Source organism: Mustela lutreola, chromosome 1 (genome assembly GCF_030435805.1).
Source record: "Mustela lutreola isolate mMusLut2 chromosome 1, mMusLut2.pri, whole genome shotgun sequence".
NCBI lineage: Eukaryota > Metazoa > Chordata > Mammalia > Carnivora > Mustelidae > Mustela > Mustela lutreola.
This window is the reverse complement of record NC_081290.1, coordinates 176,193,370-176,207,944: the sequence shown is the minus strand read 5'-3', so window position 1 is coordinate 176,207,944 and position 14,575 is coordinate 176,193,370. Positions and strand designations below refer to the sequence as shown.

The 14,575-nt window shown below is 52.7% G+C and overlaps 1 protein-coding gene across 2 annotated transcripts; it reads left to right on the top strand.

Annotated features, from left to right (window-relative positions):
* Positions 1-2: 2 nt before the first annotated feature.
* MMP8 (matrix metallopeptidase 8) lies at positions 3-14,429 on the top strand. Of its 2 annotated transcripts, XM_059179309.1 has the most exons (13): positions 3-819; positions 1,598-1,817; positions 3,388-3,678; positions 3,869-4,123; positions 6,098-6,342; positions 6,969-7,117; positions 7,200-7,325; positions 9,849-10,010; positions 10,354-10,471; positions 11,183-11,316; positions 11,841-11,994; positions 12,652-12,755; positions 12,908-14,429. In XM_059179309.1, exons 4-13 carry the CDS (start codon positions 3,998-4,000, stop codon positions 13,006-13,008), a joined length of 1,419 nt encoding a protein of 472 aa, XP_059035292.1. In that variant the 5' UTR covers positions 3-819; positions 1,598-1,817; positions 3,388-3,678; positions 3,869-3,997; the 3' UTR covers positions 13,009-14,429. The 2 variants fall into 2 exon arrangements, with proteins under 2 accessions (XP_059035292.1, XP_059035296.1); XM_059179313.1 differs by having other exon boundaries at positions 1,601-3,678.
* The last annotated feature ends 146 nt before the right edge of the window (positions 14,430-14,575 follow it).

Below are 14,575 nucleotides of genomic sequence, written 5' to 3'. Positions count from 1 at the left end.
GGGGACTCTGGTATCGAAACACCGAGAGGTGCCTGGACCCACCACAGGGTACTCACGGGGGCTCCAGGAGGATGGACGCCACAGCACACTGTCCCCTAAGGGAAGAGGGGACGTCCTTCCGTGCCGCGGGCCTGAGGCTTGACCAAGGAGACGGGGCCAACTGAGAAAACCCGCGGCTCAGGAAACATGAACAGTGAGACTCGTGGTGCAGGCCGGAGGGATGGACTGGGGATTGAGACAGAACTCTGCAAAGTCACGGGCAGCTTCCTGTCTCCCGAAACCCGAGCAGCCTGGTGTGGAGATGACCGTCATTCCCGGTCTGTCCTCGGGCGTCTCGGCCAGGCTGGCTGGTGGACAGTCGCGGACGGGCCATCGTCAGCCCCCTCCTGCTGGGAAGGGAGGACACGGGAACTCGGAAGCTAATGAACGAGGTCCGGAGAGGCGGGTCACCACTCAGGGCAGCGCCCCCTCCCATTCCCGCCAGCGTGGGGGCCACCACATCCGCTCATCAGCTTCATCTGCCTGTCGGACCCGCCCCCACTGGCCACCCACAAGACAGCAGCTCCACTGGGTCCTGTAGTTGGTGGGAGCCGTGAGGACTGCCCGTGAACACTTCTCTTTCTGGGAGAGAAGAGCTTTCAGCAGTGCTAACTCGGCCCGCAGAATGGACACACGGCCTCCCCGCCTCCATCCCACCAAGAGGACAGCACACCGGTGGGTTCACACGGGCTCGGCCCTGGCCCAGCCTCCCGATGCCTGCGAGGGAGGCGCCAACGTGTGGGGTCAGCGGGGTAGCACGGGAGACTCGAAGGGGCCAAGGTGAGTCGCTGGAAGTTGCACGAGTAGAAGTGGCAGAGCAAAGACTTGAGCCCAGGTAGTGTGATTTCAAGTGTCGAGTTCTTGACCCGACCCCAGTAATGATTCTGTCGACTCGGTCACCGGGAACCCCGTCCTGATGGGCTGAGTTCAAGCATGCATGATGCATGGGGCGTTTTCCCTTCGCTTTTGGGAGTCATCCCTGGGGATGCTCCCAGGCTTGGCGCACCCCGCTTCCCCGGCTGGGTCGCAGACCTCATTGTGACCTCTGACTCCCCCTTCAGGATTCAGGCACACATCCACACGTCCAGACAGCTTGGTGAGCTGCCTATACCCATCTCACATGACTGGGGACTTCCCTACACTTTATTTTAATTAAAGAGAAAACAGACTAAATCTTGCAACTAAATCTTGGGCCTTAAAAGCAAAGCCGAGCTATAGAAATCCAAGTTGGTCTTTCTGCTGTGGGACAGCACAGCAGATAACTGGGCCAGGTTGCTGTCAGAGGGGGTGGCGTTCCCCAACTAAAGATCCTGCCTTGGCTCATGCCGTCCAAAACTTTATTTCTTCCATCTTCTTACTTGATCCAAAACTCCTATTATATGGAACAAAGCCTTCATTTTTAATAAAGCATTTGCTTTTATTCTCTCTCTTAAGATGACTCAGAAGGCAAATAGCCCCTAAGTTCATACTAAAGTGTACATGACTGGTGGTGTGTGGCGGCCCCACGCGGGTGGGGAAGGGGTGTGGCCCTGAGCGGGGACTGATCCTTTCCCCGTAGCAGGTTTTCAGAGGCGAGAGGGCCTGAGGGGCCCTGGGCTCCGGGCATCAGAAGGCGGGAGGAGCAGACGCCTGCGGGCACGCGGTGACCTGGTGTGAAGAAAGCATTTGGAAAGCAGGAACGGGAGGCTCTGGAAACGCTCCCAAGGCCTTCTCCACCCCCTGCTCCGGAGCCCTCCAGTCACCACAGAGGACCTGGCGCCACCTGTCCCCACACGCAGGTACTACACTCTTCCTGTCTCCCCGTCCTTGTCCTCTTGGGGACTCAGCTGGTTTATACCTGTGAGCTCAGGCCTCTCGCTCCGTCTGTCCCATTTCTTCTCTCTCCCTGGCCCCCCTCCCCTCCGGCAGCCTCGCGTCCCCCAGAGGCAGACGTTGCTGTTGTTTGTTCATTTTGTTGTTGTTTTCCTCTTTGGCTAAATGCCCAGAAGTTGGCTACTGGGAGGTCCGGTAGTTCCACTTTTATTTTGGGACAGTTCTGTCTAATACAACATTTAGAGAAACAGCACCAACCTTGGGTTCTTGTCTAAATCATTATGTTCGGAAGAAAGTACCTTTATGACCTTATGAGGAAGCCAGTGCATCAGCGTAACTAAGGATAGACCAAGGTGAAGACACTCTTCTTCAGTCGGACGAGGTGTTTTCACTGAAGACCTAATGTGGAGGAAGTCACAGCGTGATTGAGTTGGGGCCCAGGGACGGCTGCCGCGATCACAACTTTAGGGCAGCTTGGACAACCTGGCGGGGAAGGTTGGGGGGCGTCCGCACGCGTGCAGGGAATGGATTGCCCGATCTCAGCATGTCCACATCCCATTTCCCCTTAAAGGTCCAGCTCAAAGTCAACCTTCTCCAGGAAGTCTTCCTTGATTGCACCTTCCCCCACTATAGTTTTTTTCCTCCAGACTCCTACAGCATTTTGTCTCAACTGCTATTATTTTTTTAAAGACTTTATTTATTTATTTATTTTACAGAGAGAGAGGGATCACAAGCAGGGTGAGTGGGAGAGGGAGAAGCAGACTCCCCGCTGAGCAGGGAGCCCGATGCAGGGCTCGATCCCAGGACCCTGAGACCACGAGCTGAGCCGAAGGCAGACACTTAACTACAGAGCCCCCAGGCGCCCTGAACCACTAACTTACCCCCAGGAATCTGGTCCTTATGACAGCACCTGGAGTGTTTTACGTTTTTAGAAAGCACGTGAGACACACCAGGAGGGACCTGAACTACTGACCGTAGCATCTCAAAGGCATCATTTACGTGCTAACACATGTCTGTGTCATACACGTTGAGGCACACATTTATACCCGAAACACCCACCCTTGCAGAACATGTAAAGGTACAGAAGTGAGCACACGCGAAGACCATTCAGTGACATCATCTTGTGCACATAGTCAGATAAGGGGGACCAAGGCACAGGACTTTAAGCCCGCCCCCCGGTCCCTGACCAGGGCAGCCACCTGGTCTAAAAACCCTCTCCGTCGTGGGCCAGCTGGGTGCTCCGGTGGGAGAGCCTGATGGCTCCGGCTCACCGAACACCACACTTGGGCTGAATCCTAACTGCCCCCTTCTTAACCTGTGACTCGCACAAGTTGTCTCCCTTCTCTGGAGGTGATTTCCCCTGCGGAATGCAGGAAGTCAGCATCCCAAGGCCGCGTGAGGTTATAACAGACGCACGGCATGTTATGTCCCGGACGTAGTAAGTACGTGGCGGATTGTTTATTACTGTCGCCGTCCACATTGCCCTCCTCGTCCTTCCCATGGAGCGCCCAGCGCGCGGACTTCTCTCATCCACAGAGGCCAGAACTCCACCCCCAGCAGCTGCCCCGGGACGCCCACACCAACCCTGCTTGCCGACCCCCGACCCAGACGCGCTCTCCTCCCAACAAGGGTGGCTGTGTGCAGAGCCGCTCGACGGGGGCCCCCAGGTCCCAGACTAATGACGGCTCACCCGGCCATGCCCCTCCATGAACCAACACAGCCCCGGCGACGTCCCTGACTAGAAAACGGAAGCCACAGATAGCGGCTGACCGTCTCCTTCAGGAGTAACCCCCCGTGCCTTCTCCTAGACCACACAACTGTGCAAAAGTGAGTCTCTAACCAAAACCCCAAGAGCAAAGAATAGCAATTTGCGCTTATTTTTTCTGTTGAAAGCGACTCCTGCCCCCCCGCCCCCTGCCAGCCGGTTCTGAAGGACTAAATCACTGGAACGTTGCAACAGCCTCAGAGCGTAATTAACCTGTGTTGCTTCACATTCCCGATGGGGCAACTGTTGCAGATGCGGCTTTTATAAGGGACCAGAAGAGAGAGCAGTGACTGACCCACTATCTGGGGAGCTGGAAACACCCACAGTGGAGGGGACCCCTCCCGGAGGAAGGCCAGGAGGGCAGCGTTTGCAGAAAAGGCCATGATCCGTCTGAAGACATTGCTTCTCCTGATCCTCCTGTCTGTGTGGCTCTCCCAGGCCTTCCCAGTCCCTGGGGGGTCCCCAGAAGAGGCGGACACACAAGAGATGGACACACAAGTCGTTCAGGTAAACAGGCTCTCCGGTGGGTCGGTCGTTGACATGCTGGTTCTCAGGCAACTGTGGCTTGTTTCTACTTTTTTTTTTTTTTTTTTTTTTTTGAGAGAGAGATCACAAGTAGGCAGAGTAGCATGCAGAGAGAGAGGAGGAAGCAGGCTCCCTGCCGCGCAGAGAGCCTGATGAGGGGCTTGATCCCAGGATCCCAAGATCGTGACCCAAGCTGAAGGCAGAGGCTTAACTCACTGAGCCACCCAGGTGCCCCTTTTTTCTACTTTTTAATAAAATCAGCCTGAAAGAAGGTATGTGGATACTCTGTTTGAGCTCAAACATCTCATTTCTGGGACCTGGAGGGTTCCTAGCTGGAGAGCCACTGAGAAGGAATGGTTTTATTTTATTTTATTTCTTATTGTGTCATGTTAGTCACTGTACAGTACGTCATTCGTGTTTGATGTCGTGTTCCATGATTCACTGTCTGCGTGTAACCCCCAGTGCTCTGTGCCATCCATGCCCTCCTTAATACCCACCACCGGGCTCACCCATCCCCCCACCCCCGCCCCTCCAAAACCCTCAGTCTGTTTCCTGGAGTCCGTAGTCTCTCATGCTTTGTCTCCCACTGCCCCCCCTACCCGCCCTTCGTTTTTCCCTTCCTCATCCTAGTGTCCTCCATGATATTCAAGAAGGAATGGTTTTAACTATAAAACTAAGTGGTTTTCTTTCTCACTCACCTAAGATTCTCCCCATCCGTTATATGCAACCCGGTTCCTCCATGTCTGGTGGTTTCTGTACCGACTGTCTCTGCAGCCAGAAACCTCAGGGGAACCAGGGAACACGAGGACGGGCTTTTAGAAGGAACTTGAAGTCAGTTCCTGGCACGATGAGATTTCCTATACCAGATTCTGCTTCTAAATACAGGTTCATAAATGTTTATAAAGCAAAACCACTAGTTATTTTCCATCATTACACGAAAGTCAGGCCAAATTTTGAAGAAACACCAGGGAGTGCTGTCATGGATTTGCCATGTGTCCTTTCCTTGGCATTGCAGTTGTAGAAAAGCATTGTTCTTTTTGTTTTGTCCTTTCCTTCTTCCTTAAATACCTCTCACAGTGGGAATAGTAATAACCCCGGGGCCAACAGCGAGGGCTCCACGAGTGCTGAACGTGTGTGGGGCGCCCCCCTGGGCACCTCGTCCCTCCTCCCTGCAACCCTGTGAGGAGCTAGTTCTATTCGCACTTGAGAGACCAAAGTGAATCTTCAGTCCTTTAAATGACGTGACCAAAAACCGTAGCCCAAGCCTCTGAGTCCCACAGGTGGGAAGAGCACAGAAGTCCTGTGTCACCTGCCTGGTGACAGGTGTTCCCAGGCTGCTTGGGGCGAGAGAGACCACTGACGTAGCCCCTTCCTCCCACCTCTGTGGCCTGAGCAGCGTGGCCCCTTGCAGAGGTGGCGGGTGGGGAAAAGGCTAGTGTCCACGAGGGCGCCACTCTTCCTGAGACACCATCAATTCTCATTTGGGAAGCCTCGGGGACAGTGGGGACCCACATTGTCACCTTGGCAGTTTCCCTATCTGGGCACGCCCGGGTCTTAGGAGGATGGAACGTTCTCTACTGGAGCAGGAAGATGGTTAAAAGAGAACCCACTTAGTGCAGTTAACACCCCAGACTTCCGCACGCACCAGCGCCCCTTGTTCCTTGTCACGAGGAGCCAGGCTCCTGCCTGCGCACCAGTGCTCCGCGTGAGGACGTGGGCCTCGTCCCTTATGAAATACCTGCTTTTGTGTATCAACACTAACCGGAACACTGAGCGGAAGGGCTGTCCTGTCTCGTTGTCCCTGCTCTCTAAGAGTGGCCCCCGAATCCGTGCTGCCGCCCTCCCGCGGGTCATTAGCCAGTTAGGAGTCCACGGCGATGCAGAGAACGTGTGGGATGCCCGGGGAGTGGGCGGCGGCACCCCAGCAGGGCCTCTTCCGTGTCTGTCTGTGCCCAGGATTACCTAGAAAAGTTCTACCAGTTACCGAGGAGAGGACTGCGGTCGCAGAGGCAGAACAGCCCTAGCGTGATCGTTGAGAAGCTCAAAGAGATGCAGCGCTTCTTCGGGCTGAGCGAGACGGGGAAGCCGGACCAGCAGACGCTGGCGGTGATGCGGAAACCTCGCTGCGGGGTTCCCGACAGTGGGGACTTCATGGTGACCCCTGGAAACCCCAAGTGGGAACAAACCAACCTGACCTACAGGTGAACATTCGAGCCCAGAGCCCGACAGGGGTGTTTGTCAAGGCTTTGTGATGGGCCGGGCGCTGTCCTAGGATGCGGGATACATGGGAGACAGGTGTCCCTGCCCGGGAGGCCAGAGCTGGTGTGAAGGAGCAAAGACCCCACCGGCTCTCCACCCCCCACACAGCCTGACGCTCCGGTCCTCCTCCCCCAGCAGTCTCAAGACAACAGGGCAACATTAGGCGGTCTCTCTATGAACCCCACTGAGGACCCCACACAGCCTCATTCGTTGCTGGGCAGACCAACCCCAGTTCCGTGCCTCCTGATCACAGCAACGGTACCCAGGATTGGTTCAGTACTGTGGTTTGCCGAGATCTGGGCTGAATACTTAGCATGTCCATAATCCCCTCAACCCCTCTACGAGCTACTATTCATGATGCTCTTAGGAATAAAGACACTGAGTTTAAAGATCAGGAATGACCTGTCCAGAGGCAGGTCTATCTGCAGCCCCGACTCCCGTCCCCCTCCCGCCCCAGACCCTCCCCACGGCTGGTTCGTCACATACACCGCTCCCTCCCAGAGGGAGCACCATGGTCTGCTGGCAGCCTCTAAACCATGAGTCCTGCTCCCATCTTCTCATTTTTAAGGATTATTAAGTACACCACACAGTTGTCCGAGGCCGATGTGGAGGAGTCTATTAAGAAAGCCTTTCAAGTGTGGAGCAACGCGTCACCCCTGACCTTCACCAAGACCTCGCAGGGAGAAGCAGACATCAAGATCACTTTTGTCCAAGGAGGTAGGCTCGTTGTGCTCAGATTGGCCCTCCTGGCTAACCTGGGACCCTGCCGGGGTTAGCAAAACAAACTGTCTTGTTTCAGATCATGGCGACAATTCTCCATTTGATGGACCCAATGGGATCCTGGCTCACGCCTTCCAGCCGGGCCAAGGTGTTGGAGGAGACGCGCACTTCGATGAAGATGAAATATGGACCATGAATTCCAGCAGTAAGTTAACCAGGATGGGGTCAACATGCAGCTCCTGACCAAGCTTCCTCCCACCAGAAGCCCCTCTTGTGCGTGTGCGTGCACACACACACACACACACACACACGCCTGAGTTACTGTAACCTTTCACACTCACGCGGGCTGATCGTTCTAAATTTTTGAGATCTCATGATGCTAAGTAAATTTAGGTTTTAAAAAAGCCCTAAGGCTAATTATTTACCTTGCTTTCCTAGGACAGGCATCGAAAAGCTATAGACCGTGGCTAAACCCCGCCCTGTCCTGTTTGCATAAAGTTTTATTGAAACAGGGACACGCTTTCTTGTTTTTGTACCATCTATGGCTGTTCTCATGGTTCAACAGCAGAGCTAAGTACTTGCTATGGAAAGCACGCGGCTCACAGAACTAAAATGCTATCTAAACCCTCACAAGCTTGGGGGCCGCTGCTTCAGGACTTCTGTTTCTTTGTAATAATCTGAAATTTAATGATGTTTGGAGAAGGTCCTTATTTTGAAATCCAGAAACAACTGGGTTCATTGAGAAAACTACCCCACTCAGAAAACAGCCACCCTATTTTTTGTTGAGCTGTTTCATTTCACGGAGCTCATTTTTGGTGGTTATTCCTATGGGACAAACCGCCCCTCTCAGGTGAAGACTGACCATGAGAAGAGTCAGACCACGTGAAGGAAGAACACGTTAGAAAATAGGAAAGGAACCTTGAATCTTTGCTTGGAACGTGCTCCTCCCTCCTTTTTCTCAGTCTGTGTTGTGAACGTTTGCCCGCCCGAGTCCCTGCGCTAGGCGTGGGATTAGCCAAAGATAAAGAACATTCTTCAGGACTTTGAATTCCTCTTGCCCGCCCCGCTGGTGCACGTGGTCATCCCCTCTTACCTGAACTAAGTGACCCAGATTCCCTGGCTGTTTACCTCCAGTTCTGCTCTAAGCTTTCCCAGCACCACAGCAGAATTTACACTGGGAGAGCCCGTGGTGGACCACATTACCCTCTGGTGTAAACTTCCAGTATTATGTTTCTGGACCACGTAACATCTGGATGCCTTTCCTTGGCATCGAGGGCTCGTGGGAGTTGGTGGACTCGTCCTTCGACCTGTCTTCCCGCTCCCTCTGCAGCAGCCACGCTGCGCACGCGCTGCTCCCACGTCACACCATGTGCCTCCCGACCACCCTCTGTCTGCTCACATGGCACCCCCAGACCTCCCTTCCGAAATCCCTCTCTGCCCTGCCCCACGCCACCCCTGTCTCGTGTTTCAGCCGGAAGTAAGGACTTTCTGCTCAGAATCCCAACAGCCTCTGTTTCTCTTTCTCGGCCGCTCTGCTCACTTTCCCGCGCCACTCGCATCGTTGAGCTATAGCTCCCCTTCTAGACTGTGCATCAGGACCCACCCCACAAAGCCCATCACACCGTGCTCCAGCACTCAGAGAGGCTTTTGAGATCTACTCAGAAATGCAAAAATGCAAGGATGTGAGGGTCAAGAAAGAACGTCTTGGGGCAGGGGTAGAATTTCAGCAGGCTAGCTGTCAGTAGGAAGCTGGGCGCTGTTGTCAGGGCACAGGTCTTGCCATCAACCTGGATTTGGCTCCAGCTTGACTGCTTACTGGTTGCAAGACCTCTAAGAACACACCCAAAATCTGTGGGCTTCAGTCCTTTACTGCAGAAATATTTCTAAATACTTGACACAAATGTGGCAAGGACTGAATCGTATCGCACGGCCCTGCATGTCGAAAGTGCTCTTTTTTAAGAGGTGAGCGTGGAAGACAGGGCATGTTGTGTCTGCGGGACGGCCGGAGTGAAGAGTTCCCCTCTCACAGCAGGTCCTCAGGTGTCCGCCGGGCCAGTGAGGGGTCCTTGCTCTCGGCCAAGGAGCTTGGGCTCTGTCTGACCAAAGTGTGAGCCTTGGAAGTCGGGTTCCCAGCTGGGGAAGGCACTGTGCTCCTGGAAGCTAAAGCTGGGGGAAGGAGCAAGGGGGAAGGTGGAGGGTCCAACAAGGGGGAAGGTGGAGGGTCCCTGAAGCTGCAAGGAGAACTAGGAGTCTGGGAGGAGCTGATGCTGGTTGACAGGGGGTCAGGGAGGACAGGCAGGGCCGTCTGTATCTGGGGCTGGTCGTGACCCAGCAGGGCTCTTCTCTAACTGAAGGGTGAGGGCCTGGGGGGCTGAAGCGGGCGGCGGAGCCCCACAGGACGACGGAGCCCCCCGCCCCACCCAGTCCCTTCTCTCGGGCTCTGGTCCACACCCGTGCAATACCAGAGTCAGATCAAAGGCCATATTTGTATTTCTTACTTCTGAGCTCTGATGAGGAGCTTCCTGCACCCGAATCCCCAGCTCCTACCTTGAAGCGTCCAGCCTCCATCTCTTCAGGTGCCTGAAGGGGAAATGCGGGAGAGAGAGAGAGGCAGGGCAGGCGGTTTCTCCGGCTCCGCTGGGCCGGAAGCTGTGTTCCCCAAGGTCCTACTGTCCCCGCCCTTGCCCCCACATGGAGCCCCCACCCACCACGCACGCTTGCGTTTCAGGTTACAATCTGTTCCTCGTCGCCGCCCATGAATTTGGCCACTCCTTGGGGCTCTCGCACTCCACGGACCCCGGAGCCTTGATGTACCCTAACTACGCCTTCCGCGACCCCAGCACCTACACCCTCCCTCAGGACGACATCAACGGCATCCAGGCCATCTACGGTGAGGTCCCTGCCGGAGCCCCGGGCACCCGGGGAGGCGCCGGCTTGTCTGGGCATCCTTGAGAAGAGGGACCGGATGAGGAGTTTGAAGTAGCATGTGGGGAGGGGGAGGCACGGAATTCGAACTATTTTACTTCACAACTGAACCTGGAGCATCTCTGAAAACCACCATTCCGGTTTAAGGTAACTTGAAGAGGGCCACGTGTAGGGTGGCTTTGATCCCCTGTGGGAGGGTCTGGCAGGCGTTCTCGTCCTGTGAAAACCCTCTGCTTCCTGAGGAGCATCCCACGTACTCCAGCAGTCACACTGGACGGAAGCTGATAAAAAGCTCTTTTTTTTTTAAGGTCCTTCAAACAACCCCATCCAACCCACTGGACCGAGCACGCCCACAGCCTGCGACCCCAGACTGACGTTTGATGCTATCACCACCCTCCGTGGAGAAATACTATTCTTCAAAGACAAGTATAAGATTGGACTGTTTCTTCCTTGGACTTAATTTACCAGCGTGACTTAGAGCTGGCTCTAATTGGTCCCCGGGGGACACATCGCGCCTTTTCCTCCGGGTCCTGGGCTTCTGCAGCCCCTCCTGTGGGCTGTGCTTTCCGAGTAACTCGAAATGTCCTGGAAAATTAAAAAAAAAAAAAAAAAAAAAAAAAAAAAAAACGCAAACACACGTAAACATTCAGATGTGGGTGAGAGCTTGGGGACCCGGGCGCCGGCTGCCCGTGGGTTTACCAGACACCGAAACCTCATCCACTCCCGCCCACATTCAGTCCAGGGAATGGGACTGAGCCCAGGATACACTGGGGCAGGTCACCTCACGGGTTGGGGTTTTCAGTCTTCCACAGGCTGCTTAGTGATTGTGGGATCGGGGATGGATTTACTCTTTTGCCTTTGCTGGAAAACTCGAAAGAATCTCGGCATTCTGTAGGAACAAGAGCGAGCCTTGCCGGGGCGTGTCGGGGGGACAGGGCACATGTGATCCTAGAAGGTCACTCCTAGGAGCTCCCCTAAAGCCTGGGAAGCACCCCGGAGGTGAACAGCATCGCGCACGTTGGCCACGGTGCTAGAAACTGCCCCTGGGACGGGGTCCCACGGTCCCTGCAGTGTCGGCAGGGCGGGCGCACGCAGGGGTCTGGGGACGCTGCCCGCTCACAGCCTGTGCTCCGCTAGGTACTTCTGGAGGAGACACCCTCAGCTGAGAATAGTCGAACTCAACTTCATCTCCCTCTTCTGGCCGTCCCTGCCCGACGGCATACAGGCAGCCTATGAGAATGTGGACGAGGACCTTGTTTTCCTATTTAAAGGTAACTGCCTACAGTTTTCACCCTGTTTTCGTTGTCCCCGAAGCGAGGGGAGGATTTCTTTGGGGTCCCTTCCGGGCTGAGAGTAGCTGAGCCGATGAGAGCATGTCACCCCGGCTGGACTTGCTCAGGAGACCTGGGCTGGGTCGGGACCCGGCCACTCACTGCTCGGGGAGCTGGAGCAACTCTTCCCACCTCAGCCCTGCTTTCCCACCCCGTCCTACCCTCCTCGTCCCAGGTCTAACAGTGTCCGAGCCCCCGCGGCTGTAACAGCATCTCTGCTTCAAAGGCTCATGACCTGACGGAGTCCCCAGCCGGGATGCCCTGTTCGTCAAGCTCAGAGTTGTTAGCAGGGGCTGGAGAACCACGAGGGCTGATACAGCCCGATGAACTCGACCACCTCGGTCTTTTCAAGACTCCTGTTCCATTGTTTCTGTGATGAATTTACACCAAGACTAAGAAGTGATACCACATGATGTTGCAGAAGCAGAAAACTTTATCTAACGTGTGACCCGATTCGTTGGCAGGTGGCCAGTACTGGGCTCTGAATGGTTATGACATTGAGCAAGGTTATCCTAGGAACATCTCAGACTACGGCTTCCCAAGCAGCATCCGAGCAATCGATGCAGCTGTTTACTACAGGAGAAAAACCTACTTCTTCATAAATGACCAGATCTGGAGGTAAGGCAAACTATTGTTTCCGTTGGACATTTGCCTGTTTACTGTCTACAGACCACTAACAAGCAGCCGTCTGAAGGTTCTAAAACCTGGGTGATCTCGAATAGGCATTCTTTCTCACAGAATGATTGATGTTGCCATGGCTTTGGAAAGTGTCATTTTTATAAAATTAAAAAGTCTTCACAATGGCATTGAAGATTCTATGTCAGGAAACAAATCAAACCTTGAAAAAGCCCCGGGAAGGGAGGCAAAGAAAGAAACTGATTCTTAGGAGATGAATTCTAACACACTCAAGAGAACCCACAAAATGTGGGGGCCGCACTGGACTTGTTACCTCACTACTGGGGGTGGGCAGGGGGTGAGAGGAAGAGAGGCTGACTCTGTACCCGTCGAGGAAATCTCAGAAGAGCAAACCCTTCTTTCAGAAAATAACATTATGCTAGCCATCAGAAGCCTGCTTCAGTGTTGATGCTATCCGCGTATTTTATAAACGGGATTTTGTACTCTTAGGTAGAGAAGTCCGCCATTCTTAGGCCCAGGACATAAGACCGAATGAGAAAATATGTGTGAGGACACTTCATAAAGTATTCGTAATTTAAAGAAAACTGTTGTCGTCAGATACTTTACTGATTTTAAAACATGGGATTTTTTTTTCATCAGATATGATAACCAAAGACAATCCATGGAACCAGGTTATCCCAAAGCCATAGCAAGTATCTTTCCAGGAATAGAAACCAGAGTTGATGCAGTTTTCCAGCAGGATCGTAAGTAAAATAATGATGATGATGATGATAATAATAATAATAAATTTGTTTAAATTTTTAAAATAGCACATTTGCATTTAAATGTTATATTAGAAACAACTGAAAACATCTGAGATCTAAAAGCTAATTCAATACTTTTTTTTTTTTTACAGATGTCTTCCTTTTCTTCAGTGGACCAAGATATTACGCATTCAACCTTGATGCTCACAGGGTCATCAGGGTCGACAGAAGCCAGCGATGGCTGAACTGCTGAGAAAACCAAAGCCACGTCACACCTGCTTGCACCCCCTTGCTGCCTGCAGAGGGAAAGCCCAGTTGTACAGCCATTTTCCTGTGTCCTGTTTATACTTTTCCTAACATATGTAATGCTGTTTGCTGTCGCTGTCCTCACTGAACCTGCCTTCTGGGAACATACATCTGGAGCACCCGTTGTCTCCAGGTTCCTCTGATTCCATCTTGAGAGGAGATGAAGCTTCCTTGTCACATCAATATCCACTCTACCGGTACCACTTACCTGACTTCTGCAATGCTTGTGTATAACCTAAATCTCCTTTCTCTGCTGTATACTGTTCAACACTGGGCTTTGGTGAAGTGTAGAGACCAGGAACAGCATGAACAGTGCCTCTTGCCTTTACTGAAAACGTAGTGTTATTCTCCACCCTCAGAAAAAATACTGTGGATCCGTGTTGTGCCTTGAATTGTGTCATCCCAGAAAGAGAGGCTGAAGTCAGTGGTAGGTACCTATGAGAAGACCTTATTCGGAACTAGGATCTTTGAAGGTAGCAATCAGGTAAAAGGAGGTCATGCAGGAGCAGGCTGGACATAAGGGCTGGGGTCCTCGCACGAGGAGGAGCCACACAGACACGTAGCGGACAGAGATGCGCGAGCACAGAGACAGACCCACAAACGGCGCACCCACAAGCCGAGAATGGCCAGCAACCACCAGAAGCCAGGAGGAGGCAAGGAAGGATCCCTCCTTGGACCTTCAGAGCAAAGAATGTTATCCTCCACACAGCTTGGTCTTAGACGTGCAGCTTCTAGAACTGGGATCGAGCAAGCTGGGCGGGAGCCTGCGGTGCTTCCTTCCGGCAGTCCTGGGATATCTGACAGCTTAGTCAACAGGAAAGGACAAAGTTGAACCCTCTTGGAGGGTTTCTGTCACCTTCCCCAACAAGGAGAAAAAGGGGGGTACCACATTCTCTTCTGTCTCCGCCCTACTCTGTCCTTTTAGAGTCTAAGCAAGTGAGCTAGTGAATGGACCTGTCGCTCCTTATTTCTTCTTCTCCAGGGATACATGGGAGGGCACACTCTCCCCCAAGGAAGATTTACTGCACAGACAGAACAGCAGCAGGCACAGAATTCAGTGAACCCCATTACATTAAACTAAGCTGCGATGTATACCTTTGATAGTGGTTCTTTTCTGTCAAGAACTTTAGGGCTCTGGGACCATAATGACTAATCCAGATATCAAAAATCATTAAAATGTCATATTTGCAGTTGCTAAACTATAATGCAGCTTATTACTCATTAAGTAAGCGAATTGTAGAATATATGTATTACTAACACATTCTATTTCCTTTTTCTATTTTTAAGTCTCACAGATAATTTAGTAATTCAGTACCTTACTCTGGTTCAAAAATTACTGGGTTGGAAATAAATATATTAAATGAGTAACTGGTGATCTATAATTTCTGAAGATGTTGCTGCCTAGTTCATATAAAGTAGAGAGACGAACGGCAAATTTCACTGTATTTGAAGTTCTTTGTTTTCTTGTCAGAATTATAACATTGACATTAACTTTTTAAAAACTATTTCCATTC

Coding starts and splice junctions, on each gene's coding strand:
- MMP8 (XM_059179313.1), top strand. CDS start 3,998: ATGATCCGTCTGAAGACATTGCTTCTCCTGATCCTCCTGTCTGTGTGG. Junction 6,343..6,968: donor CAAACCAACCTGACCTACAG/GTGAACATTCGA, acceptor CTCATTTTTAAG/GATTATTAAGTACACCACAC. Junction 11,995..12,651: donor ATAAATGACCAGATCTGGAG/GTAAGGCAAACT, acceptor TTTTTTCATCAG/ATATGATAACCAAAGACAAT.